Here is a 20,408-nt window from a genome sequence, read left to right as displayed (position 1 = left end):
GTAGTCATGGGGAAGATTAATAAAGGGATGTGATTAGCATGTGTGTGTAAAGGGTATGGGCTGTTGTTTGGTCTAGACTTGTAAGAGCTCCAGTTTCTGTTTACTTCCTGGTAGGATTAGTGTCTGAACCCTATGGCATCTGTGTCAATCTGGACACTGGTGGTTAGTCATGGTGGTTGTGGGGTGCAATAATGTTGCTCTTCAAAAAAACAAAAATGTTAAATTTTAAGTTGTAGTTTTAAAGAAAAGGGGACAAAATGTCAGCAACGTGTAACAGTTCACAAATCAGTTTTATTAATTTAAACACAATCAAATAATAATGTCAAAAACATCTGTACACATAATTTGCAGACACGACAATCTTTTGCGTTTTTTTCCCACAATGAGGCCCATGTAATGTAAAGTATTTCCAGTTTGCATTTATGATTGCAACATAATTTAAAAAAAAAGCGTGCTGTATGAATCTATAAAACATTTCCTCTATTTAACTACCATTACCTTGATCTAGCAGCAATATGTAGATACCCCGTGTGATTGCCGGGGCTGGGGGGAGGGGTACGTCAGAAGAGAGAAGGATTTGAATTGAAATGTAAAAGGACAACAGTGATCATGTGCAAAGGAGGGAAAGAAATTAGAAACAGAACGAGTCGGTTTCTGTTTAAGAAATTCACAGTCGATAGCACATGTCCTGTATGTTCACAAACCTCTCGAAGTTAGTGGCTTTTCTCTCAATGCTAATTATGGTTTCCCCGTCCACAGATGCAGAAGCGCTACGAAAAAGGGCTTCGTGTACTTCAGCTGCTTCAAAGAGGGACACAGAATGTATTCTCAAAGTCGAAATAAAAACACTACAGTATACAAAATTACGCTTGCTGTACAAGAGTTGTTATAGTGCTTGTATAAAAGATAATAAAACCTATTCAAGCCTGCTTTTTTGTTTGTTTTTTTCAAACATCAGATTTATTCAAATTTGACATTAAAATGGCTCTCAGAAATTCCCGTCTGCCGTATCCAAAACCCTCGTCAGAATTGTGTTTGCCTTTGAATATATGGGGTCAGGGCTGCAAGCTGGTGAAATGCCATAAGGACACAAGGTTGTGAGCTACCTTCCTGCATAACTAAAGAAAAAAAAAACAATGTATATTTTCCCTTTGATATATGTGTCCGAGAAGGACGTATAGTAAGAAGAGACCTGTTGTTCTATATAAAGTGTGTGACTGAAGTTTCCTGTAAGGACGAGAAAACATCACAGAGTGAAAAGAAAGGTCCTTGACACTTGACATCCATGCTTTTGGTCTTGACAAAACAATTTATCACAAAATCCCAATATCTACATATTTTGTTTATCGAACGTAACTTTAACACATCAACACTTTCAGGCGTCCTCGCACAAGCTTATGTGCGATGGGATGCCTTTTCTTTTAAACTTCAATGAAAAAGCATTGCCATCTTTCAAGAGCATGTACCTAAAATGAATATAGGAAGGAATAGTCCAGTGATTACAAACTTAGACACACACACACACACACAAAAGATTTCCTCTGTACATGATTGTCTCAGCATTGTAAATAAAGTTTTTTGTAATTTTCTTAAATTATTAGAAAACCCCCTTTTCTTCTCTCTTCCATAAAAGTCTTCCTCTCGCTGCGGTGGAAATCAATAGTACTTTGTGAAAGGCACGAGTCTTTTATCATCGAGGTACCTTCTCAGTGGTGCGGTGCCACTCACAAAGTGTCTGTTCATAAATAAGAAGCACAGAGCTCCCAGGCCGACGCTTTACAGAGGAGCACTTGCTTTGTCTTTCTGCCCCACAGCCAAGGGGAGGCTACGAAGTGGGTAAACAGAGGAACAGAAATAAAGCGGAGGCGAAGAGCAGACGTGGGGCGAGCCAGAGGGACGCAGAAAAGTCCCCACCAGTAGCTGTGGGCCCTGCAGTTCGCTGTAACTGAGTTCTGGGGCGAAGTGAGGCGAAGCGAGGCGAGGCCATCAGTAGCTCTGCTCTCCTCACAGGTGTGAACCCTGACAGAGTCCCGGCACAAACAGGGGGCTGTAAAACACTTTGACAGCTTCAGAAAGCGGCCAATTCACAGTAACCAGGGCAAGCAGCTGCAGCGCCGTAAATTCACCTCGCTCTCTCTCTCTCTTTCTCTCTCTCTCCTTCGCTTCGCCGGAAAAAAGAAAGAAGGAAAGAGTTTAGGGTTAAGACGATGTGTGACCGTATGTCAGCACGTTAACCGTGTGCTCAGTCTTTTTTCCGTTCTCCTCTTCTTTTCTTCCAATGTAGTGACAGACCGACGCCAGGCAGCACAGCAACACGGCTGTTTTTTTTGTTTGTTTTTTTGTCTTTTTTTTTCTGAGCTGTGGGGTCCGTGGCAAGCGTGGGATGGGGCTGGAGGGCGAAGGTGAAAGGTTGTGTGGTGTGCCGAAGCGGAGCAGGGGGTACACGATGGTGGTGTGGTGCTACAAGTACTCCAGGTCTAGAGCATGGTGGAGGGCCATGAGGTCTGAATGGCTGGAGATCCTCCAGAAGGGCATGTTGTGCTGTGGGTGGAAGAAAAAGCATCTTTTTTAGTTTTATTAAACACAAAACTCAAAATTCTCAAACTAATTAAAAAACAAATTAATCAGTTTTTTAAAATTATCTTTATAGCCATTTACATAAATAAAAACTTCTATTCCAATCAGGAAAATGCACCTTAGAGTATAAAAGAGTAAAATTGCTAAAAAAAGATGTTAATGAGCAAAATATTTATCAATTCTTTTAGTTATTTATTAAAAGATGAGTGCATTTGTTTCTTTTCGTGATTGCAAATCATATCAATTCATTTTGGAATAAGTTATGGACAAAATATATACTTTTTAGTCAGCCTTTAACATAGAACACACATTGTTAGAATTGGACAGACCAACACTTGCAGGCCTTCTAAACTGATTTCTTATTCTTTATACTGCGGTAACATGTTTAGTGAATGAAGCAAGCCTGGTCCACTCACCAGGAAAAGCAATCATATCATTAACGCACCCCACCTACTCCTCTTGCTCCCTTGTGCATAAGTCAGCGCAGTCAAATTGTACATCTGTACCTGTAACTAATTTCTTTGCTGCATCAAAGTGGAGTTTTATACCACCAGACTAATGCACTGACTGTCTTTAACTTGAACAGAAATGAACTCCCCACAGTGTCTTTTGAATGAACCTCCTGCCTGCCAGTGTGTGTTTAGGACGGTGCAAATGAGCTGTTGTTCCCAGGCAAAGGATGGGGGGAGAAACCTGAGTCGTAGAGAATGAAAGGAGCTTGTCAGGTAGAGTCCTCAGCTCCTCAGTGTGTGGAGCCCATTACCCTCCCCTTATCAAAGGTATGGCCTCTCCCAGGCGTATGTTCCGCTTAGGAGAGCCTGCACTGACCCTTAAAAAGCTCTTTTGCTTTTTGTTTTGTAAATTGTCTTTGCTTTTAAGTTTAAAAGCTGGTGATGTTATCTCTGCTGTCTCTCCCAAGTGAAGGCAATAACTGAAGACAGGGATTGTGAATTTTTTCTTTCTTTCTTTTTTTTTTCTAAGTGAAGGAACGAGAACAGGGAGAAGTTTCAGACTTTTGCTTTTGTAGTTCCACGATGTGTCACGTCTGAAATGCGCCTCCTGAAGGGTGAAATTGTTGTGTTATTTCACCTTCTCTCTGATGTTGACACAGAAACCTTTTACTGCATGGCATGTCGCGGGACTTGCACCACTCAAATGGAGGGAAAAAAAACACCTTATTCTTCCATCAATGTCACTCTCCAACAACTCAAAGCTGAGTAAAAATATTTGCATCTTTTTCCACAATCATCCCTCAAGACCACATTCCCAGGGCGTGTTCGCCTTTTCATAACACAGAGCTATTGCTTTACGCTTTTATCCAGGGTAAAGGCTCTTACTTTTCTCTAATAGCTGCCTAATCGCTCTGCATCGGTCCTCGTGCTTCTGCTTTGTTTACGGAGAAACAGGTGAAGAAGGAGCTGGAGGACTTTCAAAGGGAAACTCAATGTCTTCAGCGTGACACGGCGGCTCACCATAACTGTCAGGGAAGTATTCTCCTGAGCCGCTGATTAATTTGCTAAAGAGCGTGTTTGCTGTGTGAGTCTCACATGCAGCATTTGCTTTACATCCAAACCTGACAGGAATGCTGAATGCACAAGATCTGGTGCAAGAGCCAACAAGTAACATAAAAAATGGGGAAGAGAAAAAAAAAAACAGCGAGACATCAAATTCATCTGAACAGATACTGTCATGCTTCCTGCAAGAGCGTGGGCGGAGGTCGGCAGCGAGCCCTCCTTGATCCATCTCGTGCTAACAGGCTTGTCATTGCAGTAAATATTCTAATTTCATCAACAATGATTTAAGTCGCCTTTATGTGCGCTCTATTTACGATGCGCCTTCAACATGCCTGAAAGGGCTTGTCTAGCGTTACACATACAGCATTCACACTGCTCAGAGCACCAAGCAGGAATATATAATTATGCCATCTCTCCCCTCCCCTGCTCTGTAAACCTGAGATGGTGGAGGAAGAGGGCTGATTACACACTACAGACTTTCTCTCTTGTGCTTGGATGCAGTATAAGAGGATAAACAAATGAAAGCAAAGCAAAGACTCTTGAGAAGGAAAGCCGGAGCGCTGATTCCTTTCTTTGGAAAAGGATGGCAGGTATGTTCGGTGTTCCCTCACAATGAACTCCTGACCTTATGAAAACTACTCACGAGTTCTTTGCTCCACACTTTATGTGGTTCTCATGGTTGTTTTCACCATGTAAATATACCCTAAAGACATACAAGTGTGCATGTTGTTTACTTTATCTATTATTTTAAAACCTCTTACCTTTTTTGAGCCTTGCTCCTCTTCTACCCCATCTCCAACAACAATGTAAACAACTTTCCTCCCGAACCGTTGAATTACTCTCTCAAAGCAGCTCTCCTTCCCTGTGAAGAAGTCGTGGGCAGTTTCTTAGTAAAGCATTACGTGGATGCAAAAAAGATATGCAGGCACACACACGCTCAAAGTTGATTTAGGAGCCGAGGGTGACAAGAGCCTCTTTAAAACACCAAATTTACAAAGAAGGGAAGAGTGTAAACAGTGGGTTCAGGAAGGAGATGTGATAAGATTGTCCCCCAGATAAAGACAATCTTAAAAGCATTAACTTTGCCCCTCTCCTCTTTAAATCTAGAACAAACCGGCAAATCAGTCCTGCTACAGGGTCTGGTTTTGAAGACCACTGTGCTCCACTGTGTCTCTTTCTCTCCCTGAACTCTTAGCTGATGGGTCAGATATTGATGCAAGAGTGAAACTTGATGTTTATTTTGCATTTAAAACAGTAAAAAAAAAAAAAGAAAGAAAGAAAGAAAAAGGGGAAAGTGAGGAGGTAAAAGCAGGAGGAGGAGGAGGAAGAGGACGGGGCCCTGTTGCGCTGGAATGACATAAATGTGCAGAAGTGGTTTCATATGCAGAGATTGAGCAGGAGAGGCCTGAAGAGGCCCAGCACAGGCCCAGCTCCAAGAAAATAATCCTAGGCTGATTGGGACTACTCCTTCACACAAGAACATCAACCCTCTCCGGTGACTCAATCTCCCACCCCGTCCGTGCCTCAGTCCTGTCACTTTAGCAGCATGTATGTTGTAACTGTTTTTACCTGACCGGGGTAAAAATAAATAAATAGACATTTGTGTCTCAAAGCCACATAAAATATTAAACAAACAAGTTATTTCAGAATGCAGTCTTTACCTATTTTGGTTGCGCTATAAATATTCTCAATAGGAAAGACAATTCCCAATCCGTAGAGCAGGACCTTAGCCAGGGCAGGGATGAGCTGCGTGGTGGTCACCAAGATATTCACACAGTTTGACCTGCAGTAACAAAGACAGAGGAGCAGAAAAAGAGGTGACATCATTCAAAATCACTCTGTAGGAGGACAAAAGAAAACACAGTGTGCAGAAAATAAAGACACTGCAATGAATCAGTTCTTTAAATAGTGTCCTGCAATGAAGGATTGCGTTTCAGCTCCTTTTTCAAGTCGGATCTCCTAGCACACGTATTTTTCTAAACGAGCAGATAAAGACTGTCTAAAAAAGACAAATGCATAGCGTTGCTGTTTTCCTAATAATGTGGGAGTATAGGGTACTCCACACCACATACAAATTTATATATCTGCGGTATGGGACTGTGTAAAATTTTCCTCACTGGAGTCCTACCTTGAGTGGATTAATGTTAGTGCTTTCAGTGCCAGTGTTAACCAGGAGTCCGTCAAGGCTTCAATTTCTGCTCGCAATTGCAACCAGGCTTCCCTTTTGGCCGGGCCCAGCAGACCTGAAACGCAGGGTAACATTGTTTAGGTTGGACGGGCCCCCCGAATACCAGCGAAGTTTTCAAAATTTACCCTGACCAAGTGGTGGGGGCATGTGTGCTTTTAGAACGCACGTACCAACACGAGCGTACCCTCACACAAACACGCACATAATGAGGGAACGTACATCTGCAAAGTCATTTCTACTCAAAAAATCAGTACAGGGCAGATCTGCTTGCCGGGGATTACCTCCAACGTTATTTTTGTAGGTGGTGTAAATTTCTTTTACTCGTCTGTAGCGGAAGGCCAGCTTTCTCATCCAGTCCACGCCTCCCCGTACGCCTGTGGCCAGACATAGGTTGGCACTGGTAGCTGCTGCATGGAAACCATCAGCGCTGAAGTTATACGTGCTAAAATAAGGGCAGAGAAAGAATGTGTTAGCACAAAACTGTTTCACTGTTCGTGGCGGCCGAGCATATGATGCATTTCTTGTTGACTAACTATGAATCACTGCTGTACCTTAGATCCTGGCCGTTGTCGTCAGAGGACACATCGTCAATGTGCACCTGGTCACATTCCTAAAATACACAAAACAATCACTTAATTGTGTAATGCGGGACACTTCCTGTATGTTCCCAGTATTTTTTGTGCTCCCTGTAGACATTCAGCCTCCCCATTTCCTTTTGAATCAGCTCTTCCCCTTTTTGATTTACTATGCAGCAGCTCAAAGGTCTAAATAAAAATAAACTGTACCATCAGCCTGAAAGACATCTAAAGATGTGGACACTCCTGCACATAACCAATAAGCCTCAATCAAGAAACTGTAAACACTCGCCAGGTTTCCTCCTCTATGTATAAGATTACAGATGAACACACACACACACACACACACACACATATATATACATATATATATATATACACACACTCTACATAGTAGAAGGACTAGAGCTAGCTAGTACAAGCATCTTGGCACTAATGGTTTGTGCATGTGTATGTGTCTCTGTGTGTGTCCATCTCCAAACATATGCGCACACTCCTTTTCCCCTTTGGGGGTGCCTGGCTCCTCTTGGAAAGGTAGCAGGATTCTGCAGCCCTGCACTGATTCTACCGGTACACAGTAACACAATCCAGACTTTGGTAAATGTAACCTACTAGAAAAATTGAACCTGATGCTAACCGCCAATGAAATTATGACCTCTGATTGCTGCTGCGCCACACACCAACACAGCCCCGGGGCTAGTGAGCCAGCCAACCGGTAAAAGAGCGCAGGAGAAAGCAGACTAAAATAAAATCTGTTATTAGTTTTCCATTTATGGGAACCCTCTAGTGCCTCCTCCTTCCTGCCCTCTTTCCACCCCATCAGTGGCGAAAGGTGAGGGAGTCCTGCCTTGGCATCTAGATAAGCATATGACATGTGGGGCAAAGAAAAACAAAGTAGCTCAGCTGCTATTTTTTTTCTTTGATGTTGTGTGGTTAGCATTTTTGCCATAAGGAGGTTCAGCAATAGCCTAGATAAGAGCAAAAAGGTTTGAAATTCATGTTATGTTACTTCTAAATTTGTTTCAGTCAGTTTTAATCCAGTGTGAATAACAGAGAGAGCACTTGATCCACCATGATTTAGTTTGTCTTCTCATTTTTTAGGAAGGCTAAAGATTTTAAAGTGGTTACGCAATTGCCAAAAACGTTTGTCTCACCTGTTTAAAGTTATGTTAATAGTTTCTCAAGAAAAATGAAACACGAGGAAGTGAATTCCTCTGGTCTCAAGTATGAAAAATCCCTCAAAAATCTTTGAGCTTTTTAATTAAGTTTCATCCGGCTGTTAAGACACCAAAACCTAGAAAGGACTTCCTTGTTTTAAGTCAGTCTAACTGAGGCCAAATGCTGACGTTATTACATTCCTCCCTAATGCTAGAGCAGGGTAAGGGTAAGGGCTTTGGACCGTAAACCTTTTTTATTTTACTGGTTCCCATCTGAACAAATTTTTCATCTCCCTGGATTTGTGGAGAGAGGGAGGGAAGAGCGACGTGAAGAAAAACTCAAACCAGCTGTTCTTTAACAGAATTAAAATCTTGACCCCCAACCCCAGCTCTAATGCAGCCATTCTCTCGCCAAGCCTCTCCCAGCAAGCCCCGAGATCCAAAGAGGAAAAGACTTTGACCCCGTGACCCTCTCCCCTCCTCTCTGGGGTTCTGGCACCCCGATAAGGGGGTGGAAGGGTAGAGAGGTGGAGATGGAGAAGAGAAACGGGTAAAGGCTGGGGGATAGAGTCCAAAGTGACCTCACATGGAGTGAGTTTGAAGCAATGTGTTTCAGAAGATGAACTGCCAACTGACATGGGTTGCAAGTGGGGACTTGTTGCTCTGTCGGCCTAATCTGTTTCCAGATACTCGCTGGCAGTTGAAGAACTCGACAATTTGTCCCAGCTTGAGGGTCTGTTGCCAACAAACTTGTAGATAATTTGTGTTCACAAATAATCCCCAAATTTTCCAGAGAATAGCTCTCAACCCACGCATATTGTTCCACGTAATTCTGTAAGCAGTAGAGGCGTGTGTGCTTGTTTCAGAAAACAAAAACAGCATCCTGGGTTAACCTCATTACCCTCATTAAGCTTCGTTTTAAAGACCTCCCATTTCAACGTAAGTGACTGGAATGCTTTTGTTATCTAGTAATGATCTGCTCACGAAGCAGACACAATAAGCTGATGAGCAGCTTCTGCCACCAATTTCACTGAGTTGGTTACAAAATTCTATCCCACTTTATTGAGCCTTGTTTAAAACAGCTCCCTATATTCTTCACCCGTAATGTTTTCTTTCAGAGTATGACACCGAGCGTGTATCAAAGCATATCTGAGAACACTGTTAGCACGTTAATAATGGAGCTATTTTAGGTCGTACAAGCGATACTTCACTATGGCATGAAGCACATTAATACGTCTCTGTAATTAGGCCAAACTGGAGCCATTGTACCTGCTGCCTGATTACGAATGATTTTTCATGGATGGGTCCAAATATTTAACCCAATAAACACATCAAACCCCAACAAATGTAAAGTGTTAAACATTCAAAGGGGCCAAGAAAAATACAGGGTTTTGGAGTTTAAATGTCTGCACCATTTGAACTTCATTGTTTCTGAAATGTTTACATAGCTTTTTGATTATGTTACAATGCTGTATTAATAGATGAAAAGGCTTTTTTGGTGTGTGTGTGTGCGTGTGTGGATTTTGGGTTGCTGGATGAATGAGAAGACTCAACTCAACAATTACGTTTCCCAGCTGGGGCTGGCATAAACCTCTGCACTGGCTCCCTGGGAAAGCTAATAGAGGAGGTAGCTGTGGGTAATGTCGTACAGTAACTCTTACACATACTCATTAGGAGCCACTTCTGAAGGCCTCATAAACACCACAGGGCCATGAACAGAGCAGGTCGAAGACGACAGAACGAAGGAAACACTAGCAGGCTGTGGATTTTACAATAGTTTGTGAAAATTCAGTCAAAAGAGGGCAAATAAAAAAATGTACTTAATCACATGACCATAATAATTTATGACTTATATATTGCCACATTATGAAGGAGCAGTTTATTTGCAGTCGTGCAGGACTTCATAAAGTTAATAAATTATAGGGTCTTGAACTTGCTGTCGCTTGAAGCCTTAGAAGGAAAAATATTTTGTTTGTATAATCCTAACTATAGACTGACAGGCTTTCATGACGGTGGCACATTGAGGGGCAGTCAGAATTTCTTAGAACCTTTTGAACACCTCTTTTCCACTGCATCCCCCTGTTCTTCCCTCACCAAGCAAACAGTGGTCTTTCTAAAACCTACAATCACTGCTAACTTACACCAGATGTTCCTACTGTACTAAGAAGTGAAGACCCTCCACCAGAAGCAATTGCTCCTTATGCAAACACCAAGTCTTTCTGTGAAATTCATCAGTGGCATTCTTTTCTTTTATCAGAGTTCATTCAGCTACCGAGCAGTTTTATCTGTACAGGAAAGAAGAAAACGCAAACTAAAAAAAAAACGAATTGAAGACAGGATGCTTCCATCTCGGCATCATTCACTCTCTCTTCCTTTTTCTGTCTGTCTTTCCACTAGTCTGCTGAAAACCTTTCACTGGGGAGGAAGTTATCAGAGCCCTCTTTGTTCCCTTGGCATCTGTCATTAAGCAATCAGTGATGACGGCATGAGTCTTCCTGTAGCCCTGGATCGAGCTCAGAGTGGTGACTGCAGCAGTCAGAGGTAGGGAGAAGAAAGACGGGGTAACTCTGTAATGCATGCTACCACAACACAGAAAGGACCATGTTTACTCCCTCTTTGACCATTTTTCCCCCCGATGAAGGTCTAGGTCACTGCCACACAATAGGGTCCACTTTTTAGATCCAAGCCGCCCCCTCTCTCCCCCTATCTCATCTTCTCTCTCAGGTGAGCTGTGTGTTTTGGCCACCCACCCCACACCACAGTGTGAGCGATAACAGCCATCATCGCGAAATTCCCTGTGACCCTACAGGCTAATGCCATGTGAAAAAGGCTCATCCATGGTTCGCAGGTTCTCAACACTCTGCCGGTAGAGGCTGTCACCCCCCCCCCCCCCCCCCAGTGGTCTGTGACCCCCAGCAACTTCCTTCTATGTTCCCACCAAAGGCACCCCTGTCTAGGGGGGTGAGGAGGGTGCAGATGGGAGGGGGGCCTGTGATTATCTGGGGGTCAAACACAGGATGTGGGTAACAAAGGGAGAGTTCTTCAAACCCACTTCATTCCAATCCACAATCTGTGCTTGAACAGTCATGGAATTCAAACAGCAGTGCCAAACAAAGCACAGGTAAGTCTATGCTGGTTTTAAAAAAAAATCCAACAACCAGGAAAGGGGGCACAGAGGGAAGCAAACTGCATTTTAACAAAATGTTTTTTAGAGCTCTGTAGCTTAAAGTTAGAAAAGAAAGAAGGAAAAAAGGCACACCCCACAGGTAGGCAACGAAAAGTATAAATTACTTCTGTGTGATAGACGAGCTGCTCCTCATTATTTCTTATTTTTGGCACTTCAAATCCAAACCGCACCTCAAGGAGAGCAACATTAAATGCCATATCAAATCTCAGTCATTTCAGCATTTTCCCCCAGCAATGAACAAATCCGTAGTGAAGGAGTTTATCCCTGCCGAGTGGTCTGTTGTTTGGACAAATCTGTGCACTTTCCTATCTCTTCCTACACAAATCACGTTGCACAGGTGTTGCAACTTTCTTTTTAACGCAAGACTAGAAAACTCCTGTAAAATTTCCTCATTTGTCACCAGACCGTAATGTTGTATTTTCCATGAACCCTCAACCCTTAGTGGTGTATGAATCAGCTGTTTGAGGATAGTGGAGGATGGGGTTGATGTGGACCTCTGTGGAGCATAGATTGACAGGATGGCTTTGAAACCACCACTTTCTGTTTGTAGTCCTCCCAAAACACACCATCAACCCCGCCTTGAAACCTGATGGAGTTATGTCTGAGTGCAGCATCAGTGGCCAAGCAAATGATTAAAATAACCACATCACTGTGCGCAGACCCAAAGAAGCCCATCTGACAAAATATACCACGTATAAAAATGTTGTAGTTTGGTTTCGGCAGCATGTTGAAAGTTGATAAATTAAAAAAAAGAAAAGAAAGTTGTAATTTCTGGTTTCCAAGCTTTTTACTGGTGCAGATCTTTACAGATTTATGTGCTATTATAAAGGTGTCTAACATGATGACAGTGTTGTGTTTTTGATTTCCTATGAATATACAAATAATCACTAATTCTGCTGTAGTGCTAATTGGTAACTGATCAAGTGCATGACTTAATTTTGTGATGCAATGAAAATCACAGCTAGCATCACAGCCCTGCTTTCCCAGGAATAAAATCACCAAGAAATAAACTATCACTAAAAACACAATAAAGCTACCAGTCATATAGAATTGCAAGTACAGGACTGCATTTCTAAAGTGGGACATAAAACCAACAGAAAGGCTCCACAATAAGAGGCTCTGGAGGGCCATTTCAGCCAGTAGGAAAAGGTAACCGTGTGTTTCACAGCATCGCTCATTAACAGGCAGCCCCTGGGTGAAAGTGACAGAGGAGTTTTCAACCCTGTGACTGCAGGCTGGGAGCTATAAAAGGTAGTCAGCTTACAGTGTTACAGGATTGTTACACAGGCATGTGTGAGCGAATGTCAGCGTTTGATTATACACTTACGTATAGTATGCATGCGTTTCCATATGTGTGTGGGTATAGCTCCACGTGTTTAGAGTGTGTGAGTGTGCGCTGCACAGAGCAAAGAGGCATCAGTGGACTAATTTAAAATGTTCCCACCTTTAGAGACCTCTCCCCCTCTCTTGCCCTGTGAGTGGTTTGCCCCCATGGCCTTTATTCTCCAGACTGGGAGGGTTGTTTTCTCACCCAAGGAGGCGGGAGACGGCAGCCCCCGTACCCCACTGAGAGGGGAACACAGGGGGCTCGGCCAGCGAGAAAGAGGCCCCTGGTTCCCACATACTGCTCAGCATTAGAGTTCGGCCTAGAGCAGCACACCTACAGTAAACTCACACCCCGAGCCACAGCAGAGCTGTCAGTCTTCTCTATGCGCTCAGCCTCAGTGGACTTCATTATACACATCACTTCAGACCATCAATTAACTCCACATGCAATCCCCTGCCACAAAGGCATTCAGTGAGGCCAATCTGCTATATTTCAAAGATGATAACAGGTTTGGTATTGTCAGAGTATGATACTGAAAAAAAACCCCATTACATTGGATATTATTATTAACTGATTACAACCAGTATTTGTTCTGTTTTACAAATTGTAATAAAGTAAGTATTTGCTTATTTCTGTAAATACTGAAATACAATTTTTCTAACCAGAATAAAAAAAAATTAATAGAGCTGAGATCGCTTCAGTATGGATTATTCTATACTGAGCATTTTTGATGATAGAAAACAGATCGTGCTGTTCATACAATCATACACCTTTCCTTTATAATAGAGCTTAATAACAAATGGCTTGTGTGGGACAATCGATCGAGAGAATTGCACGTGCAAGTTGGGAAGGGAGGTCTTTTAGTGAAACTTCAGTATTTCTGGGACTCATATAAAAAACAGTGAACAAAAACAAGAGAGTGCTGATCCAGAAAAAAATGGTTGGAGGAAAAAGGGCGAGGGAGAGAGAGAGAGAGAGAGAGAGAGAGACATAAGGGGGAAACTGATCCCTGTTGACCCCTTCGGCATGCCCTCTTTCTTTTTATGACTTTCCCCTGAATCGTCACTCACCAGCTCTATCAACACAGTCCAGCCTCTATTCACACACAGATATACACACACACTAACACGCATTATACGCTGTGGCCTGTGGCATGTGGCCTCTGCAGACTCAGTACAATATTATGCTTAATTGTGGTTTTTAGATGTCCTATAAAGCAGCCCAATGCTTTAAAAACTTTGAATCTATTTTTTTTAAAAGAAACCATATTCAAATTAAAACAATTAGGAATTATACACACTTTGAAATTTTATTGAGCTCCTATTTAATATCCTCGTGCAGTGGCTGTCAGAACAGTGTTAAGACTTAGATGGACCACTCACACACCGTCAGGCCACTAACTCTGCACCTGTGTTTCTGCACAGCCTCTGGGGTCTCCCTTTATGGCTTAGACCAAATTAGATGGACCATATGCATTTCTGCACATGCTTAAATACATAACTGCTGCTGGCTGTGGTATTTATAGTTGGACTCTACTTGGCTCTATCTGAGATGCAGGACCGTAAATCAGCAGAGAGGAAATACAACTGGTTAGGCATTGCTGAGACCTGGCACTTAACACTCACACTGGCCCTGCTCAGCTTAAGAGGAGAGATCAATATGCCTTCAAGAGAATGTCACTCCTCCTCTGGTATGATTGTTAGTGACAATTACTGCAGAATCTGCAGAGACATCTTTACACTGGACACTGTAAAAAGCATCCCTACCTGAGCATACTACACCAATTTAAGCTGCAAAAATTGAGTCCTTAAAGCCTAAACACAAAATCGAATAATACTGTTGCTGAGACAGAGCAGAAGAAATGTGTGTGCTGGAGTTTTGAAGTAGACTGAGCTGCCAATTCATCTGCGAACACTTTCAAAGCACATGAAAGGATCAAAACACGGGACAGATGTTGAGCAAAACCACATTTAAGCATTGTCACAAAGTGCCATTTTTTTCAAATGATTGGGGCACATCTATTAAATAAAGTGCAGCTACAACAGCTTCTACATGGCCAGGGCATAAGGAAATATTTAACCAGCCAATTGTAGCCAATTAACTTTGATCACGATGACTGCACTTGGGATCTCAGTCGCTTGTCTTTTTGGGGGAGTATGCATATTTTCTTTCTCTGTCTCCCTGTCTCCCATGTTTTTTGCTCGTTCTTGGGCTTGCTTCATGTAGCACAGCCGAACATGGTGGTGAGTAATGAGACTTGGCAGGCCGGCCGCAGATCTCTTCACACTTAAGTATCAAACAAAACATTTCCTCTCCTGTGAGGTCAGCATAAAGCAGGACTCTGAGGAAAAAAGCAGGGCCGGTGGGATCAGATTCACCGGGAGAAAAACGTTGAGGCGTGGACAAAAAAAAAATGCAAATATAGAAAATGCGATAAATTTGTAGACAGTTGCTTGTAAGTTGGGTTTGACATTTGAATCTGCACAGAGGGTATGCTTCATACCCATGTATGAAGTGTGCGTCACATTTGTTTCAACAAATGTGACACACATTTTTCTCCACGCCTGATCCTTCTATTCCTGTGCCCCAGGGGAAGATTTTACACTAACTGTACATGAATCAGGGGGGCAAGGGAGGGGAGGTGGCAGGGATTTCATGCTGTGACAGAGGGGGTCTGTGGTGTGGTGTAGGTGGACAGCGACACCAAGCACACAGCATGACACACAGACAGAGCAGCCACAGAAACACTAGAGCCTGACAAATTGGACTAGCTGCCATGGGAGTGGGAAGACAGTGGAGGTGGGGGGGGGCAGGGCTGGTGACCCAGGAGACTGACAGCGCATGTAAAATTCATGCCATCGCTTATGGGATAGATTACTAAGAGATTAGTAAAAGAGGCTCTACGCTACGTAACAGTTGCTTCTTTTACTAAAAAATTCTCACACCCCAGCACATCCACTCCTCTGGCCACTAAAATCATCAGAAAGTAAACAGAAGGCAATTGTGCAGAAACAAAACATACCAGAGTAAAACACACACAAACAGACTCACCTCTAAGTCGTTAAAGAATAAGTGCGTGTCGGCCAAGTTGAAGATCATTTCTTCCATCCTAAGGCCTAACGATACAGATGTTGGCGGGTCCTACAGAAAACAGACAAAACGAATTAAATCAAACCACATTATTCTGAAATGTAAGTGTGTGTGTATATACTGTATGTTTGAAGAAGCAGATGAAGCAATGCAGAACAGTAAATAATGAAGTTCCCTGCAAGTCTGTCAATTAACACAGAAATCCCTTTAAATTCTACAGCAAGGTATTCCCATAAAAGAAGACATTAGGCGCACTTGAAAGTTTCAGCCTCTGTTTACGACCCTCTGAAAGGGACCAGAATAGTCATCAGAAATGCCACAGACAGACAGAATGAACCGAGTAAAACCATGCCTGTTCTTGGGAGGGGCAGTTAAATGGAAGAGCCGGGGTCACAGCCTCATCGTAAATAGCCCATTCTCCACATAGTTGTCCAGATGCATCATCTGATTGCTCTCTACATGATAAAATACGATTCCCTGTAAAGTTTCTTTAGTTAACTGACAGTCACTCCGTTTGTTCAAAATTAAAACTGCAAAATAATTCAACAGTTATATTAATCCCTATATCAGGCGCAACTACAAATTCCTCCTTAAATTGTGATCTCTGTCAGCAATGTGACACGTGCTGCAATGGTGATATGGCTGCACTGTCTGTAAGATAATACCAAGAGAGGAGTGAACAACACTGTAAATAGTTAATGAGCATGTGACAATGTGTGCAGTTTTCCTTTTAAAAAGTTAACGTATAGGCAAAATGTCATCAGATCATTCTCACATGAACATCTACAAAATTATAAACCATAATGACTGTAATTGTAATGAAACTTCTTATGATTATAAAATTGTCCATTGTTTATTGTTGTTTTACTTTAGGGTTTTCATATATATTAATATTACTATTAATTAAATAACTTAGAGAATAACATAAGAGATATGTTTACATTCTTTTTTTGTGCTTGTTTGTTTTCATACATATTGAATGCCTTTTACATTTTAAGTCTCAAATCAGCAGAATGTCCTCAGCAAGTAAAGGACAAAGTCAAGACAAAAGCTTCCCGTGAAGGAGGTTTTCCTGCAGCTGGGTGAGACCTGTATAAGAGACAAGCCAGGCAGGACCAGAAGCAGGGATTACAGAGTTAAACCACCTAAAGACACACCTGAGCTTTCCGCTGATTAGCTGTCACACCCCACAATGCTTATGTTTTCTCTAAAATGACGGAGTACAAACCACACAAGGAGAGCTCAATCCCCACTTCTAGAGGCTTTCTCCTTCCTCTTAACCTCCCAGTTTGAACCAATCTTTCAGTAAGAATTCATCAAAAATAATTAGCCTCCCACATGAACAGGCTACCAGCTCCCTCTTCCCAACCTCTGGCGCTGTTGGGTGATTCACTCTTATGGACTGGTTTGGTGGGAAAAGGCTGCCTTTTCTGCACAAGTGAATCCTTTCCAATTAAATCTAAACAATCAGTCAGTGAGGGAGTTAAGAATACAAGCAGGCCAGAAGGCCAAAGTGCTGCTGCTGTCACTGCTCCAGCACCACCTGTCCTGAGATGTCAGTGGCTTTAGGGGGACGCCAAGCCTCCCCCTCCACCCTCAAGCCCCTTACCAATAACAACCCCCATCCCCACCCACTTTAAGCTCTCGCTCTGGCCAGCCCAGTACCAGCACAGCTGGCCTTAGCCATCAGCTTTATGGGGGTGAGCTGCCTTGATGCCAATTAAAAGAGCTGATAAGAACAGCAGTGTGTTTATGTGTATGAGGGAGAGAGAGAGAGGGAGAGAAAAAAAAGTCAGAGAGTGTGCGGGTGGGAGGTCACAGAGAGTGAGCGAAAGTGTGGATGTGCACTCACTCAGATACACATCTATTTATAGCAAGTTTAGAGCAGCTAGGAGGGAAAACTGTTTTGTATCTTTTTTGTTTATGCCTGGCATCAATGAAAGCCAGAAAGGAGGAGAAGGGGGTGGAATGGTTGTGCTGGTTGTTAGTCTTAACTTTCCTTTCTAAGGGAGTTTATAGATCTGTATTTCAGATAAGGGCATGGCAGAGGGACAAAAACATGGGTTACAAAGTGAGTAAAATGGGCAGAGAGGAAGAAAAACAGAGAACAAATGAAAAAATCAAGAGTGGCTCTAGTTAGCTGTCGCATCCTATATGAGCTCTGATGGAATGGGCCATTATGGAGTTTCAGAGGAGCACACTGGAGACCCTATGTGTGATTATGTGTGTGCATGGTGCAAGAGACCCTCATGACGGAGCCACAGCTCCCTAAGCGTTTAGCTCTCTCTTTACGCAGCAGGCAGGGCTGGGAATAAAGTAAATAAACAGTAAAGGGTCGTGGGGCAGCCCTCTTTCACCCTCAAAACAAAACACTACCCCCATCAAACACCCCTCATACCAGAACAAAGGCATAGAGCATGGGCTGCAGATGCTAAGCTCTCTGACATAGGAGTAATATGTCATTTAAAAACAAAACAAAACAAAAAAAACCCCACTGTTCTAAAACAAAATTAAAATTAAATGCATATTAGTTTATGAATTTCATATTAAAGTCAGTTTTTATATCTAGAAGGGGAAAAACAGACAGGATGATGTACTTTAAAGGAACCTATGACCTCAATATAACCATGAGAAAAGCATTCTGGCTTATTTCCCAAATTATTTGTTTGAAGGTTTAAATTTAGAGAAGCAATTTACATGAAACAACAAATAGAAAACCCTGCAAAAGTAAACTCTTCATTTCATGAGCACACAAAGTTACATGGGATAGAAATGACCTTTCGCTATAATAAAAATATATGTTTGTTAATACATACATATTTGTTGAGTCTTAATTAAGCCAGGTTTGGCAGAATTTCTAAGCTCTAGTTTGAGTTCTGGCTGGGCTGTATTTAGTGGACTCACTCTCCTGCCAGGGTCTCCAGGGAGATCCCTGCCTGAAAAGGATGGATTGAGAAGCACTTAATTAAACTAACAATGTGGCATTTCTGAAGGAGAAAGGAACACTCAAGATGTGTCAATAGACATCCAGAGTGCAACTGTTGTGAGCCCCTACAGCCGGGCCATGCAGAGCCCCCCAACAGCTGCAAAGGTTTTTGTCAGATCTCATTGGACTCATTTAAAAAAAAGAAGAAGCAATTATCTATACATTGAGTTCTGCTCTATCGTCTCACTGTGGGGTTAGAGCAAAGTGAAATCTATCCTCTGCCCCCCTCCTTTTAATATTCATGCATTTTGCTGATAAAGTGAATGGCTACTGCCAGAGTCTGATGTCACTCACCCGTCCATATCTGTTGGCATAAGAACCCGTAAGCAAGGAATGGAAAATGATGATTGTTTCATCTAGGTCCCAGATGAAAACTCGCTAGAGAGATGGGGGGCAGAGGTGGGGGAGAAAGAAACAAAGAAAAACAGAGAAAAAAAGAGGCAAAATCAATGGTGCACTCTGTAGGGCTGCAAGGTGATCCTCCTGGTCAATAGGCCAGGAGCGTATTCGTGTGCCACAGGGACCAGGATCCATTTGCTTGGGTTGGTCACCGCAACACTTCTCTCACCACCCCACTACACACTTTCCACCCCATGCCCTTTACATTAGAGTAATCAATAGTGACAAACTAATTAACTAGATATGTTAACATGCCATGATGTCAGTGTTTTAATGGCTGCTATTATCCTCAGTCAAATTAATAACATATTAATGAAGAGTCCTCGAAATTACAGCAAGTTTATTTTGACACATGGTCACTATCAAAGTGGGCAATAACACCACTGTAAGCAACAGCAGTCTTCAGTGCGTGGTATATATGTAGTACGTATCTCATCAGTGATGACTCACTTAATCACATGCCTTATTGTTTATTTATACGATATACAAAGCTCTTTATAGATGATATGCGTTTAGTGATGACTCATATATTCCACAATGCATTAATAATGCATTTAAAGTTAAGGAATCATGTCTTTAAGTATTAATGTCCATCAAGTGTTAAAGTTGGTGTGGCAGCCATATAGTAAGTGGATTAGTGTCCATGTGTCTCAGACAGGGCGAGGCTGTCTGTCGCCAAGGTAGCGGGTTCACCCTACCTCAAGGTCAGAGTCGGGCGGCGGTGATGGGTTGTTGTTCCTTCTTCCACGGCCACGTGACTTTCCATCCGAGGCTCGGCGCAATCGATCTGAATCTGAATCTTTAATGGGGGTTGATGGACTGTGGATGGTACTGTACTCTCCTGAAAGGAAGGAAAGAAGGAGGAAGGGGAGTATTAAAAGAGCGCACCGAAGACGAGCTTCTATTTGCTTTTAGAAAAGATGTTTAAAGGGACCATTTGTCTTGATGGAGGACAGACAGCATCCTGCAGGAGACATAACTTATAAGACTGCAGGTAACAAGCATGCCATAAATCAGACGCAGAACAAATAATAAAGGCTACTGTGCGCCATACTGATTTAATAAACAAGAGGTAATGGAGTGCATGTCAACTGGAAATAGCTAAAATGTCATTTATCTAAATTGAATGATGGAAGCATGAAATTATATTTAGTTAAAGCCAGCTGTCTTCAGTGTGAATGATGACAATTTCAAATGCAGTTATAAAATTCTGAGTGGCTTATAATATACAATCTCAGTTGCAAGATGATGCATTAATGTCACATGAAATTATGGAAAATCTTACATCTGATTTCTGTTTTATCTCACCACTAGATGTAGTGGCTCAAACTGTCCTGTTCTTATGTGGTGGAAGTGAACATTTTCTCTGCTATGGAGAGCAAATTCCAAGAGACACACACCTCTTACC

At 42.4% G+C, this 20,408-nt stretch overlaps 1 protein-coding gene across 7 annotated transcripts in view; it reads right to left on the bottom strand.

Annotated features, from left to right (window-relative positions):
• Positions 1–271: 271 nt before the first annotated feature.
• eya1 (EYA transcriptional coactivator and phosphatase 1) overlaps positions 272–20,408 on the bottom strand; it is a 62,906-nt gene continuing 42,769 nt past the window's right edge. For all 7 annotated transcript variants that reach the window (XM_085172734.1, XM_085172733.1, XM_085172738.1 and 4 more), the window contains 9 exons: positions 19,699–19,841; positions 18,896–18,979; positions 15,577–15,666; positions 6,831–6,889; positions 6,561–6,721; positions 6,220–6,334; positions 5,753–5,874; positions 4,853–4,953; positions 272–2,541 (listed from right to left, as the gene is read on the bottom strand). In XM_085172734.1, the coding sequence (XP_085028860.1) occupies positions 2,461–2,541; positions 4,853–4,953; positions 5,753–5,874; positions 6,220–6,334; positions 6,561–6,721; positions 6,831–6,889; positions 15,577–15,666; positions 18,896–18,979; positions 19,699–19,841 (956 nt within the window). In that variant the 3' untranslated portion in view covers positions 272–2,460. The remainder of the gene's footprint in view (positions 2,542–4,852; positions 4,954–5,752; positions 5,875–6,219; positions 6,335–6,560; positions 6,722–6,830; positions 6,890–15,576; positions 15,667–18,895; positions 18,980–19,698; positions 19,842–20,408) is intronic.

The sequence above is a fragment of the Neolamprologus multifasciatus genome, chromosome 9, assembly GCF_963576455.1.
Source record: "Neolamprologus multifasciatus chromosome 9, fNeoMul1.2, whole genome shotgun sequence".
In the NCBI taxonomy this organism is placed as follows: domain Eukaryota; kingdom Metazoa; phylum Chordata; class Actinopteri; order Cichliformes; family Cichlidae; genus Neolamprologus; species Neolamprologus multifasciatus.
Note: the sequence above shows the minus strand (reverse complement) of the source record. Positions and strands in the feature narration are given on the sequence as shown.